The sequence below is a fragment of the Brachyistius frenatus genome, unplaced genomic scaffold (genome assembly GCF_029030835.1).
Source record: "Brachyistius frenatus isolate BFR_SWC_R1_liver_20210118 unplaced genomic scaffold, ASM2903083v1 Contig_6, whole genome shotgun sequence".
NCBI classification, from domain to species: Eukaryota; Metazoa; Chordata; class Actinopteri; family Embiotocidae; genus Brachyistius; species Brachyistius frenatus.
Window position 1 is genome coordinate 4,397,196 of NW_027210605.1, and position 13,457 is coordinate 4,410,652.

The 13,457-nt window shown below is 40.8% G+C and overlaps 2 protein-coding genes across 4 annotated transcripts; both read right to left on the reverse strand.

The window, feature by feature from the left end:
• Nucleotides 1-513: 513 nt before the first annotated feature.
• On the reverse strand, nucleotides 514-4,404 carry usp21 (ubiquitin specific peptidase 21). Its single transcript, XM_069725783.1, has 11 exons — nucleotides 4,323-4,404; nucleotides 3,821-3,877; nucleotides 3,591-3,708; nucleotides 3,402-3,510; nucleotides 3,012-3,118; nucleotides 2,834-2,896; nucleotides 2,556-2,743; nucleotides 1,995-2,073; nucleotides 1,782-1,889; nucleotides 1,241-1,355; nucleotides 514-1,066 (listed from the first exon to the last, which is right to left on the reverse strand). Exons 1-11 carry the CDS (start codon nucleotides 4,350-4,352, stop codon nucleotides 973-975), a joined length of 1,068 nt encoding a protein of 355 aa, XP_069581884.1. The 5' UTR covers nucleotides 4,353-4,404; the 3' UTR covers nucleotides 514-972.
• Nucleotides 4,405-5,492: 1,088 nt separating this feature from the next.
• Nucleotides 5,493-12,927, reverse strand: arhgef3l (Rho guanine nucleotide exchange factor (GEF) 3, like). Of its 3 annotated transcripts, none has more exons than XM_069725807.1 (13): nucleotides 12,730-12,927; nucleotides 12,297-12,342; nucleotides 12,141-12,191; nucleotides 11,558-11,614; nucleotides 11,314-11,421; nucleotides 11,056-11,214; nucleotides 10,632-10,694; nucleotides 10,434-10,530; nucleotides 8,518-8,594; nucleotides 7,976-8,233; nucleotides 6,826-6,996; nucleotides 6,498-6,681; nucleotides 5,493-6,000 (listed from the first exon to the last, which is right to left on the reverse strand). In XM_069725807.1, exons 1-13 carry the CDS (start codon nucleotides 12,765-12,767, stop codon nucleotides 5,753-5,755), a joined length of 1,557 nt encoding a protein of 518 aa, XP_069581908.1. In that variant the 5' UTR covers nucleotides 12,768-12,927; the 3' UTR covers nucleotides 5,493-5,752. The 3 variants fall into 3 exon arrangements, with proteins under 3 accessions (XP_069581908.1, XP_069581916.1, XP_069581924.1); XM_069725815.1 differs by having other exon boundaries at nucleotides 11,558-11,607; nucleotides 12,137-12,191; XM_069725823.1 differs by lacking the exon at nucleotides 12,141-12,191.
• Between the last annotated feature and the right edge of the window lie 530 nt (nucleotides 12,928-13,457).

The window sequence follows — 13,457 nt, forward strand, 5'->3', positions numbered from 1 at the left end:
CATGGTAGAATTAGAATGCTCAAATGCTTTCTTTTTACCGACCACAGCTTTAGTGATTGTGGCCAAACAGCTGAATTTTACCGTCACATGTCCAAAGCACTTGTTTCCAGAAGGACTCTGGTTTCTCCAGATGCTTTTTATACTTCCAAGGTTGACTTGTGATGAGGTCGCAGGTAAGGTTTCCCTCCTGATGACTCTTCCATATACACCTTGTTTGTGCATCAAAGCAGAACAGCAGAATGCTGCACCATCACTCCCCTGTCAGCCAAACCTTACTGCTGCTCCCTTTGTAGTCATACGGGAGTTTTACTTTGCCATTCTGTCCAGCAGATGTGCCGCTTTATCTGAAATTTTCTTCATCTTCCAAATCAATTATTATTATTATTTTTTTACAATTAAAGTTTATGAAATAAAGAGTTAGATTGCAGCAGGGTTTGTATATACTTCTTTTCACTTAAAAATAAATAAATAAACATGCAGTGTAATTTGAACCTCGGGGGCCCAAACTTTTGCATACAACTGTATGTTAGAAGTTATTACATCTTGCTTAATTTCTATTCCATCCAAGACGTATTTTTGTTTATTTGCGTTCATGTTAGCCTGCATTAATCATGATCATCTTACATTAAGTACATTAAGTATCACTCACTCCTGCCAGAGAACTAGGGCACAGAGACTCGTAAGGCTACAGTCTCTCTGAGCTGTCCCCGCTCTCTTACTGAGCTGCTTCAAAAGCATGTCCATGATTTAGGTGGGAGGGATCATCTCTTCAAGCCCCCTTCAAGTGAGCATGGCTTCTCCCGGCTTCTCCCTCCTCCTCCTCCTCCTCCTCAGAGTTTATTTGAGGGCATGCTCAATAAGAATGACAAGTTTATAGATGCCAGAGTTACAACACTGCTGCTTCTATTTGTTTCTATGGACATTGGAGGTAAAGTTGCTGTGATTGGCTGCCTGGCTCCGCCAGTCTCAGGTCTATTTCCTGACGGTGGCGTTGTTGTTGCTGCGCTGGTAGAACAGCACATAGGCTTGATTGGTCTGAAGTTGGTTCTCTCTGAGTGGAGTCACACTGTAGGTGGATAGATGGAGGGGAGTCATGAGGAAACAGCTCAAGCTTTATACAAAAGGTGTCTCAATACAGAATGCCAAGTGATACTCAAGCCTTTTCAAACTGTCGATAGCATGCAGCTGTCAGAACACTGCAGAGTGAAACTACTTGATATGGGTGCAGGGCAAGTCTCACCTGGAATCGTTGTAGAAGCACCATCCATTTTCATCTGAACAGCAGGCTGTGTAATGGCCCATGTTCACCGTCCCAGCATGGTTACATATTGCATATAAATCATACAGAACTGAGCCTGTGGAGACAAACATACATAGAATAATTTACTTGACCTATTCCTTAAAATATAGTGTGCCAGGTTTTTTTTAAGTTTGCAAATTGTATTCTGTGGTTAACAATTGTCTTCATTTATCACATAAAAAAAAAAAAAAAATTGTTTATGTATCTTTCTCCCCATGTCTCTTGTTCTGCTCAACTGCCTTCCATTAGAATAAAACGCTATCAAACAAGCTTTTATCTTGTTATGGTGGATTCTCCCTAGTAATGTCAAAAAGCCCTGCTTTCAACCTCTTAAGCATATTTTATTGCAACAACTTTTCACCACATTCCTTTTGTTAAAATGAAATTGAATAGCGCATAGTAACACACTTGGGGCGACTTGAGAATGTAAAAGTAATGAATACTAATGCGCAAGGATGAACTGAAAGAAAAGTTGTATTACCACAGTCGACAGGTCCATAAGGTCCAAGGTCCAGGTTAGTGAGTGGGAAGGACACATATACTGTGCTCTTACTGATAGACCACCTTGACGTTGTAAAACGATTCAGATCTGATTGGGACAGTTAAGCATCATCATCATCATCATCATGTGTTTCTGCACACAAACATTACTTGCTTTTTAGCTTAATACAGTAACAGTTGTTGCCAAGGATACGGATCACTATAACCTGAGGAAACCTCTGGATGGACAGCCGCTTGGTGCACTCTGTACGCCTGTTACACCTCTCACACATCTGAAACGCATATAAACAAACACAAACCTCAGCATTTTCAAAACATTTACAAATACATTTTAATGATGGTATTTGATTAAGTTGTTTTGTATTGTTGATAAAGTCTTTTGACTTTCTTCCCCCACTGCACAAATCAGTGGATTACTGTATGTATTTTACCGTGGTGTTTTAATTTTGCAAGCAAGAAAACAACATGTTTAGTGTTAGTTTTTGGAAGTCTAATTTGGACATTATAGGAGACAAGTGATACAAAAACAAATTAATGGTATGTGCAATTTACATTTACTTCAAGTTCACAACAAATAAACAAACATACAAGGAGTTTAATTAATAAAATTGAAAGGTAGAGGTTACAGAGGGGTGATTCGTTTTTAGGACTAAACTATCTCCTTGCTCAGTCTTAATGTCATTGAACTTTAATTAGAGATCAAAACAAACAAAATGCTTTTTCTTTTTTTTTTGCACTCTTTTTGTTAACTTACTGGTGAATTGTCCTTGTCCAGTCTCTCCTCCTGGGAGAAGAGGTCCAGGCACTCCTTTAGGGTGACCTCCCCTACAGAGCTCCTCTTAGGGATCGGCAGCGACAGATCACAGAACACATCGAATGTGTTTGAGTAGTGGGAGCAGACCGAGCAATGCAGCGAGCTCCGCAGCTGGCCTGAGAACAGGTCTGTCAGAAGAGGGGAGAGGATTATTGGTGGTCACCTTTACTGAATTTATATGCAGATGAGACACATCGTGACTGGATTGTTCTCCTTACCTACTATCATGCTATCATCTCTTTCCAAATGCTTTTTCCACATGGCAGCTGCCTCCTCTGAAAGTCTTATGGGAGATAAGAAATGAAGAAAAGAGAGCAAAATGTGGTCACATGAAGGGCATCAAAGTTTCAAGGAGAGATTCTGCATTATATAAATATACAAACCTGATTCTGGCATATTTTAATTCAGGCTCCTTCCCTGTTCGTTTAATGTAGGGTGTGCGATTTATTTCCGTGTGCAGCTTGTCCAATAGGAACCTGAGAAACTCCTGAGCATCTTGTTGACTGGGTTAAACACAAAGACAAAGAAATTTCAATGAAACAAGTGTCAGAAAAATCTGTTCTAGTGGCAAAGAAGATTATTATTTGAAAGAGGTTTCCGTTCTTCTCTTGTCCTCGAAGCAATTGACACAGAAGTGAATATTGTATTGCATCGCTGGCATGTTGTTTGGTAGCATGGTCTAAAAATCGGTCTTTCGTAGAAAGTAGTTAACTGTTTTTTTATTTTGTGCAGACGTTTTTGTAAGATCCTATTAACCTTGAGGAAAAAAGGGAAGAAAATCCTCACCTGTAACCACTGAAGTAAGGCACTGCTTCTTTGAAAACATTGTAAAACTGTCGAGGATTTACAACTGTGTCTCCCTCATCCCAAAGGCCTGACAGAACCTGAGAGAAAGCTAGTAAAGGACAAGCAGTCATAAGAAGAATTTCATATGAAAGACATACAAAGAGGAAACGGCAGAGAAGAGGAACATACCTTCCATGAGCTTAGCATCATCTTTGGAGAACTTCTCACGTTTGTAGGACTTAAGGAGGCAGTAGTCCCGTAGGCCACATGTATGAGACAAACACTGGACTACTGCATTTAGGAAACACTATATCCAAAACAAAGTAAAAGGGAAACTGAGCAGTTTGATGCAAAAATAATTCTGATGATTTTAGAAGTAAATCTTTACACTACTTCGTCTGGCATCTTTAAACACTTACTGTGTTTCCTATGTTTCTAAGGCCAACCTGTCCATTTCCTAAATTGAGCTCTTCTTTCTGTAATATTAGAAAAACACAGAGTAGATGACCAGAACTACAAATCTGTTACATCTGCAAGTACAGTTTGTCGCTGTGTTAATTTGTCTCCGAAAGGTTTACACACGGAGCTCACTACATCCGTGTCCTACTATTCGACCCCTGGCTGTACCCGTACCACGTGACTCTGTGTGTCGTCTCTCCGCCATGTCAGTGTGTGTATAACTTTGGCAGGACAGATTTAGCCTTCTTATCTCATTAACATAACAAGAGAGGCTAAAAGGCGGTTAGTATCAAGCATTCATCCTATTAGAGCCCGAGGAGTGCTGACAGGTGCTTAAACACGTGTTAATGTGCACTCTGCCTTTACACAATTTCTTTCTCTGTGTATGTTTCTCTAGTGAGTGTCATGACTTGAAAGCTTGAGCATAAATTAAAGGTTTGTGTTGTGTTGTGTCGCCCACACCTCATTGTCAGCGACCAGGAGCAGCCCCATCAATGACGTGTAGAGGACAGACTGGGAGATGTCGGCTGTCTCTCTCTGGAGGCCGTTTTGAGACACCAGGGTTCGACACAGTGCCTCACAAGAACCCTCCACATTGACACCACTGGCTCCAGGCATCCTGCGGCTTTTTAAAAGGGTTCCTGACACAAACAGAAGGCTTTCCCAAAGAAATGCAAGCCAGGTGGTCTGCACCGGAGGCGTGGCAAGTTGACCCTTTTCGGGTCAAAGGTGATCAGGACGTGGCGGTGGGTCATAAGCAGTCTCACAGAAAGAAAAAGTCCTTGTTTTCAGTGAAAAAAGGATAATGGAGCACTTCCCTTTCCATCCGGGAAAATGACGAGGGAGGACATTAAATAGCTGTGGGGAAAAAGAACCGGTAACTTGTGAATGAGCATCTCCTTAAATAAATCCTTATCTGGAATATATCGAGTGGATCCACTCCGCCACACACTTCTTTGTAAGAATTACACCCCGTAAGAGAGCTCGGGAAGTCAAGGTCTGTCACAGTCCTCAATGAATTCAAACATTAACATATCGGATACAAAAAAAGATGATTTTTAGAGCCATCACACCAAGGGTTCATTGATTAAAATTTACACTGAACCTATGTAAAAGAGTCAATTATGTAACCGGTAAAACATCACACGCCAATCTTGCAATCAAGGTATGATCTAAGATCTTATCAATGCCAAATCATTACCTTTTTGTGCACGCAAAGTGTAAAACCTTGCAAACAAAGTTAGTTTGCAAATAACACCTGACAAATATAACAGGATTAAGAAATACACAGAGCGAAATGGACTCACCTGAACACTCGGTCACTCTATCTGTGGACAAACTGTCCCAACCAAACTGTTCCCATCATCTGCTGAGCTGTTAAAAATGCATAAGGGGACGTCTACTGTTTCACTGTGTGTCTGTGGGATCGAACTGAAAGTCTGCCTCTCTCCCCTGCCCTGTCACTGGTGTCAGGGAGGGAGAGAGAGACAGAGGAGAGAAAGTAAGAGAGAGTGACAGAGAGAGAGAGAGAGACAGAGAGAGGAAGGATAATCATCTCTAATCTTTTCTCCGTAGATCTTGTTGGCTATACTTAGACTTCTCTTTGTTTACTTTTCCACGAGTTCCTCAACAATCTTTTAAATGTCAGTTTATTAAAATACAACAACACGAACATTTGCCATGGTAAATCCACATTCAGTAATACTGCTCCCAGTCTGTACAGTACGCATCACCACAATCACAAAAAAGCAAGAAAGGAAAATGAACCTTGTCGGAAATTCTATGCGTGTCTAAGTACAATCATCTTTCACAAAGAGTCCCGTTTATTTCCTTCAATGTCAATATACACAACTGTGGAGACTCCACAGGCCTCCTGCTGATCAGTGTGACAGTCAGCGACTGGTGTGGTCGGCCAATTCTGTGTCCGAGCTGAGGCTGAGGTCAGCTATGTGACACAGGGCGGGATCGGATTGAAGAGAAAGCTGCGGCTCGCTGGGGTGAGCAGTCCTATCCCGCGACTGGACAATCGCTTGGCGCAGACAGGTGATCCATTGCTGCTTGCTGAAGGAGTCATTGGCCTGCAGGCTGTAAGGGTGAGCTTTGGAGCGTCCTCTGCTGCTTACACGGAAACAATTCTTAACTAGAGGATGGAGAGACGGGGACAGGAAGGAAGGAAATAGAGTGTAAGCAAAGTTGCAGGTTTCACTTCTACTAATGGGTGACAGTGGTATGGCTTTCTCTTTAACTGCGGGCCTGGTTGTAGCCTAAATTCAACCACATTCTCCCTTATTTTACTACGAAACATGAATCAAAGGGAATACATAAATCTGAAATTAAATATGCAGATCATGCATGCATTAATGTAGTATTAATTGATTTTCTTTTTTTTTGATTACCATTTTTTATAATTCCCGTTTTTGATGAAGCCATCATTTAAGTAACATTTTTTTTTAAATTTTTTGGTTGCAGCATCTAAATTTATTTCATTTACCAGCTCTTCTTTCTTCTTTTGAACTGTCATTTGATTAATCCCTTAGTTGAAAAAATAATTCTCACTATAAAACAATTGTTAGTCACATCACAGTGTTCCTGCAATTTAGCAGTTAATATAAAAATGACTTGATATATATGTGTTACCTTTATCATTTCCAGTGAAGGCTCCTCTGAAGGCGCCCGCTCCACTAGCTTCCCCATCTGGGATCTCCTCTAGGTATATCAAGGCGTTGCGCAGAGGCTGTCTGTACACGTGAAACACCTGAGCACCCTCTCTGTCCTCTTTGGTCAGCACCAAGGCCAGCTCAAACAGGAATACATGCAGCCGCTGTGTTTAAAAATTAAGAAATTATAATCACAATTTTAAGTAGGAGAAACAAAGTTCACTTTTAAGAAATGGAGTTATATAGAGATAAAACAAAAGAAACACCCATACAAACATGAGAAGAGTTAAACATAACAACAGAGCTACCTGGCCCTTGTTGTTCTTGAGTTCTCCATGGCAGTAGATGAAGCGCGACTGCTGGATCTCAGGTAGTCTCTGGCTATCTTCGAGGTAGTTGAGACCCCGCCTGTAGAACTGACACTCAGCCTCCCCCGTCTTCTTGTTGACCTCTGCCACAATGCTCTGGATCAGCTCCAACTGAGTAGAAAAAAGGCCACGCTTTTAATGTGTCATATGAGTCATCAAGAAAGTGTCCCATCCCCCCAGTTGAGAGCTGGCAGAACTAAAACTAAAATTATTGACGAGAGCCTCGTATACAACTAAAAATATATATTTAACAAATATCTAGGTGAGGTATCTTTAATATGGAACTATCCAGTTTGAAACCACATCAGAAAAATGGTTAAATGTCCACATTAAGAGACGGAAGGCATCTTAAAAGCAAAACTGTCTCCTGAACACCAACAGATTATACATTTCTCATTCTTTGAGTCTCCATTTGGCATAATGTATTTACAGACTGGCCAAATCAGTGAATATGACCATGTTATTTTCAAGTTTCTAATGACCCGTCACAGGATTACTGCCAACTGAAGTTCATGGCTTATCATGGCTTGCCATTTGGAGGCACCACTGCGTTGTACATTTTAAAAGGAAATGTCTGAATTTTAAAACCCTCACTTCCTTAAATACTACTTTACAGATTGATAAGATATCACAATTAGGAAAAATAAGAATGGGAATATCTTGTATGTTTGTAACAAGACTCCAAGGTCTTAATAGTTTAGACTTGTGTGTTATAATCTACAGAGTCAGACGGATAAACATTAGTCACTTAAGCCTGCAAAATTGGGAAAATAATTTGAGCAGTATTAGAAATATATTAGCACATTTAAAAGCAGCAGACTCAAAACAAAATTTTTCATAAACTGCCCGTATGTATATCATTTATTTCGAAAAACAACCAGTGCTTGTTAAAAACCATAGAAATGAGTGAATTCTGAATCCCTTCAGAGGTTAGGCCTGTCACATAATGAGGAGGAGCGTGAAGACACATCACAGTATGAAGTCTGAAAGTCCAGCAGGTTTATCTTTTGTAATTAGCAATTATCTTGAGTATTTGATGGTGAATGCGTGTATATACACGTGTAGATGAATGTGTACGACACCAACTCACAACGTCAGGCAGTGTGTCCTCATCTGGATGCTCTGGAGGTGTGCATTTCTGTATCTCTTTCAACAACAGAGGGTATTTGACCAAACGGCTCCGAGGGAGATCCAGGAAGTTCCACAAGTCCAGTTTCCTGCTGAATGAAGACTCCTGGCACAGGCGCAGGAAGTGCTCAACTCTTTTCTCATGCTTCTTCTGGTCCAGCAAGGCTTTGGCTCCCACCTGGTTACAGCAATAGGTAACATAGGCCTCCAAGCAAGGGAACTGAAAAGAAGGGAGGAGCAGTGAGACGTGAAGTTAGAGCGTGTGCAGGCTGTGACTCTGCGACTTTGGTTAAAAGAGGAACATAATGTAATGTCAGGAACTGTAGAGAGTAAAGATGGGTTGTGCGTTTTTTCTCTTCTTCTCTGTCAGTCCTTGGTTTAGGTTAGTTTAGGTAGTTACTTTATCAATCCCCAAGGGCAAATTTTTTCGCTACAGCAGCATACAGGAAGCAATAAGATAATAATAGAAAGCAATAAAATAGCAGTTTCCATTGAGATACTCACCCAGTTCAACAGAGTAGGCCCCACCTCTCCAACTGTCTTCTCGGATCCTCTCAGCCGTTCAAGACGACTCAAAAGATCTTAAATGAAGTTAAAACAGGGTATTCAAACTTTTGCTGGCCTTATGCTCGTATTACTGCAGTTTAAAGAGCCACAAAAATATCACACTCATCTCATCCTACCTCCTCCACTTAAGAAAAAAGGCATTCAATTAATTCAAACATGCAATTATAAGTTAATCAATCTCCTTGCATTTGCTTTTGGGGTGGGTAGTGGGGGGTAACATTGTATTTGCAGTGCAGAGCGTTTGTCTCCCTCTTCTGCCAGTGTGAATAAACAAAAACAGTCAACACATGCTTACGTCAAAGGCTCTGCCATAGCATAGTTTGGAGGCTACTGTTGCGGCCTCAAAACAGTGGATAAATAATGACGAAATTATGGATAAATGGAATAAAAGATGCCACAACCCCAATGAAATCCTTCTACTATCAGAATTTGATCCATTTCCTCTGATAGCATTTGGAAATCGAGGGGAGGTGTTGATTGAATTATTTCATTCGCATTTGAGTTCAAATAGGGCCAAACTAGAAGCTGGCTGGCTAAGCCGGCACTTGTTGCTAGTGCACACTCTCTACTCAAAGAGCATGCTCAGAAATGCATTTATCAGGCAGCATGGGAGTGTCTCCTCAGATACTGCATCTAAAACCTCTGTACAGTGAACCCTCGCTATAACGCGGTTCACCTTTCACGGTCTCGCTGCTTCACGGATTTGCATCATGCATTGTGTTCTGCATTCTGATTGGCTAAACAGTCTCTCCGCTTCTTCTCTACCTGTTTGTCAATAACGTTGCGGTTTAATATGTACACGTACGTAAAACAGCTTGCCAAATTAAAAATAATCGATGGTGGCATGTCGGTTTATAAGAATCTTTTTGCCCAGAAGAAAAAAGAGCGACAACAACTACCGATAACTATGTTCTTCTCTCGAAAAACCACACCTGCACCGCCGGCTTTAGAAGAAAGAACCGCTGCAGAGCGGAGTCAGGATGCAGCGGCTCAGTCAGAAGAGCAGTGAAATACACGAGTCACTATTTGTCCTACTGTACTTTGTATTTGTTTTTATAATCATTTTTCATTTTCTCCCGTTCTAATCCAATGACTCGGGTCGCAGTGGGGCGGTGCCGATCTCAGCAATTTGAAGCCTTCAGTTCGTATTGATGATTAAAATTATTATTTTACAGTACAGTAGTTATTTGTAAAAAAAAAACATTTATGCAGTACTTTTATTTGTTAAACAAATGCTTGGGCCTGTAAAAAGGTTTTGTTCTTTGGTTTCAATGTATTATGGAGTATTTCATTGTATAATAATTGTAAAAAAAAAAAGGTTACTACTTCACGGATTTCGCCTATCACGGTCTCTATTTGGAACGTAACCCCCGCGATAAACGAGGGTTCACTGTATACTGAGAAATCAAGACAGGTTTTTATCTGGCGGTGGTAGATTTAATCAGCAGCGTCTGAATTTGTTTGTCAACTGTAAAAGTGCCACATTATAGATATTAACAGTATGATGATTTTACAGTATTGCTATTGTGTGTATCACCACATCGCAAATCTAACACTTGCCACCATTTATAAACAGTTAACAAAGAGTTTACATGGCACCATGTCTTTTTTTTTTTTTAACTTTACCAATGTAGTTTTCAACGACTTTAAATCCTCCTGTTGGGCTTGGTTTGCTAATTTGGATGGAATGTTTTTTGTTGTTTTTTTTTTAACGATAATTGGACTCCGCAGAACATAAACAAATTTAATTATCACTTAATAATACTTATTTCCTATAAATGATCAGGAAATTTAAGTGTGTTGACACATGAACAAGAATAATGGGCGAGTTGTAAAGAAAACAGTTGATTTACCTTGATGGAGGGGGACGAGTGAGTCCAGAGTGCCAAAGATCAGTCCAAGCTCGGCCTCTGTTATTAACTTCAGCTTTAGCATAGGCTCATAGTACACCTGGCAGCATGCAAACACCAGGAGGTTAGTGGGGGAAAACAGATCTATACAAGTACAGGCATATTCAATATGTTCTATTCAGGTGGAGCCTGAAAAAGTACCTTCTTGACCAAAATTAGGTCGTCAATGAGTTGCCGCTCTCCCTGAGTCAGCTCATAGATCACCTGCAAAGAGCCAAAGCTGTTTAAGACTCATTACGTTCAACATGTTAATGAAAACAAAGAAAATACACACACACAGTTGCCCAATATATCAACAACACAGACAGCATGAGCTCCCACAGCTGATTGTTCAATAAAGGAAGTTGAGCCTCCAGTGCCAGCTCACATCCTCTTTCAAAATACCCGTGTAGAGCAGCTTCAGAGAATAGAAGAGAACGCAGCAGTCACCCCGCCCACACTGCAACCACAGACCCACAGCTTGACCCACATACCCCTTAAAAAAAATAAAAAAATAAATAAAAAAAATACCCTCAATAATATTGATAACAACTACAGATGAACTAAAGCCAACTGTCCCTCATACCTCTTGGCGTTTGATTTCCTTTGCAGTGAGGTCATGACTCTCCACAGTGTCACTCCAGCACTGGCTGTTGCGCCGGCGTGGAAACGACGAGGCCTTGGTGCGAGACCGCAGGGGGGCCGGGGGCAAAGGTCGAGCATCTGTGCGAAAACTGATGGACCGCTGTGAAGAAAGTGGAGGAGATGACCGTCTGCATGCAACCATCTTTAGCTTTTCATTTTGTACAACAACAGGAATGCGAGTGTGTTTGTGCATGGTTACCGAGATGGACTGTCCAATGCGTTTCAGGGCGGGGGTCTTCACTGGGGTTATGACACCTGTCAGGCTATTGGACTTTCCCACAGGTTTAACCCTTTTATTACTGGGCTCCTACAATGAAACCGACATTAATAGCTTTGGAACGTCAACACGAAATGTTCCATAAGCTTATGAGGGTGGTTCATTCATCTGACTGTTACTGACTGAACAATAAATACCTTTTAGCTGCAAAAGAGAAACACCTCACCTCTGAATCCTTCATGTGGTCAGACATCATTTCACTTTCCTCCTCTTCCTCTTCATCCTGATAGAGAGAAAAAGTTGAATGTGAACTTGAGTGAGTTCAGAACAGTGGAAAGAGAGAGATGTCGAGCGGGGTGAGATGTTGCATGGTGCAGATCTCATTTCCTGTGCGAGTCTTTCAAAGAGGAAGATGGTTGAAACGGTGCCTGTGTAGTAAAATACAAGATGTCTGACTGTTTTTTTGCCACACTAACCACATCAGCTGTGTATGCAGTGGAAATATCAGTCAAAATGTATCTCTGCATGAAATCAGACATGATAACAACGACAGCTCAACAGGAAAGCATGAATGGTGGAAAAATCAGAGTAGCTGGAATTTAAGATGTGATATGAACATTATTTATAGGTTTGTGAAATCAAGAGAGCTTCTGTATGTGCTCAGCTGAACGTGGTGTTCACATCTCCTGTCAGTTGTGCACTCAGCATTGTGGTTAAAAGGTAAGGTTGACTAACTTCCGCTAGTGACAGAGAAACACAGAGACATGAATATGAAGAAGAGTCACTGACACATCTCAGTTGTCACTCACCTCCATGATTCTGATCACAGGATCAGGGGAGGGGTCTTGTTTTCTCTTCTTCTAAAAGCACAATATTTATGTCAAAATGAATTTCTAGATTTCAGGAGAGTGGCCATACAGGTTTTAGAGAGGAAAAAGGTGAAAGAAGTAGATGAGGTAGCTTACTCCAGCATGATCACACAGGACGGAGTGAGTCTCTCCGACAGCAGACCTAAAAAAAAAAAAAAAAAAAAAAAAGGCACAAATCAAGCAAGTGAATTAAGCACATACCTATTTTATTGAAGATTCATCTAAAAGAGCACCTCAAGCGGTTGAATTGGATCCAAGTGGTGAGCCCAAATAACTCGTGTCAGATTAGGTTGTGATACAAAGTAAGTAATACAAAAGTACAGTATTGAAGGAAAAGTAAAGATTTGGTTACATTGCCATCTTTTAGCAAGTACAGGACAGTAATGAGAGAGGATAACGTTTTGTCTCTACGCCAGATGTGTACCAACTCGGAATAACTTTCATGCTTCCTTCTGTACATAGTAAAGTATATTATGGCTTATGTTGATCCTAGTTCTCAGAACTAATAAATGAAAAAAAGGTATCATACCAGGAAGTCCTCGTTTCGTCAGTCCCCTCCACTTCCATCGTTTCTTTCTCTTCAGTGCATCTTCACAAAATCATGAAATTCTAAAAATGAGATAAACCAAATTTACACCGGTCTTTTCCGTTGGCTCGGCACAGCGAGTTGTTTGCAGCGGACTCGTGAAGAGCTCAGCGCACTCCTTCCTCCTCACTTTCTTCCTCATCGAAGACCAGACCACATCCTTTAGTGTTGCACACACTCGCGTATCCGCTCTTCTCGGGGAGGAGTGCACAAAACTTTGTGACAATGATCACCAAATCCTGTCAACTGGATCGTCGAACTTAAAACACGATTTAGTTTACAGACTTAAAATACCCGACTATAGTGAGCTGCTGTTTGACACACAAGGAAGTCAAACTACATTAAACTAGTCGTGAACTGGCCTTTTGAACCAACCAATTACCTACAGGTATATTTGCAAAATAGATCTTTCTTCCATCCTTTGCATTAGAAGAAAAAAAAAAAAAAAAAAATCTGATAAGTTTTTCAGTTGAAGTTCACGCTTCTGTAATTAGCCGATTCAGGTAGTACTAAACCGCAGGTCTGTCTGAAGCAGGTCAGACAGGAAAAAAAACCCACTCGTACCAGAAGAGACACTCAGTCAGGTACATATATTTTCACCAAAACCTTGCAAAAACCACAAAATCAAACAGTTGTTTTTTTTTGTTTATTCACTATCACACTAAGTGCTC

Coding starts and splice junctions, on each gene's coding strand:
- arhgef3l (XM_069725807.1), bottom strand. CDS start 12,767: ATGGAAGTGGAGGGGACTGACGAAACGAGGACTTCCTG. Junction 12,192..12,296: donor TCCTGTGTGATCATGCTGGA/GTAAGCTACCTC, acceptor TTGTGCTTTTAG/AAGAAGAGAAAACAAGACCC. Junction 11,422..11,557: donor ACCACATGAAGGATTCAGAG/GTGAGGTGTTTC, acceptor GTTTCATTGTAG/GAGCCCAGTAATAAAAGGGT.
- usp21 (XM_069725783.1), bottom strand. CDS start 4,352: ATGGGGCTGCTCCTGGTCGCTGACAATGAG. Junction 3,511..3,590: donor TGATGCTAAGCTCATGGAAG/GTATGTTCCTCT, acceptor GTCCTTTACTAG/CTTTCTCTCAGGTTCTGTCA. Junction 2,074..2,555: donor TGGACAAGGACAATTCACCA/GTAAGTTAACAA, acceptor TATGCGTTTCAG/ATGTGTGAGAGGTGTAACAG.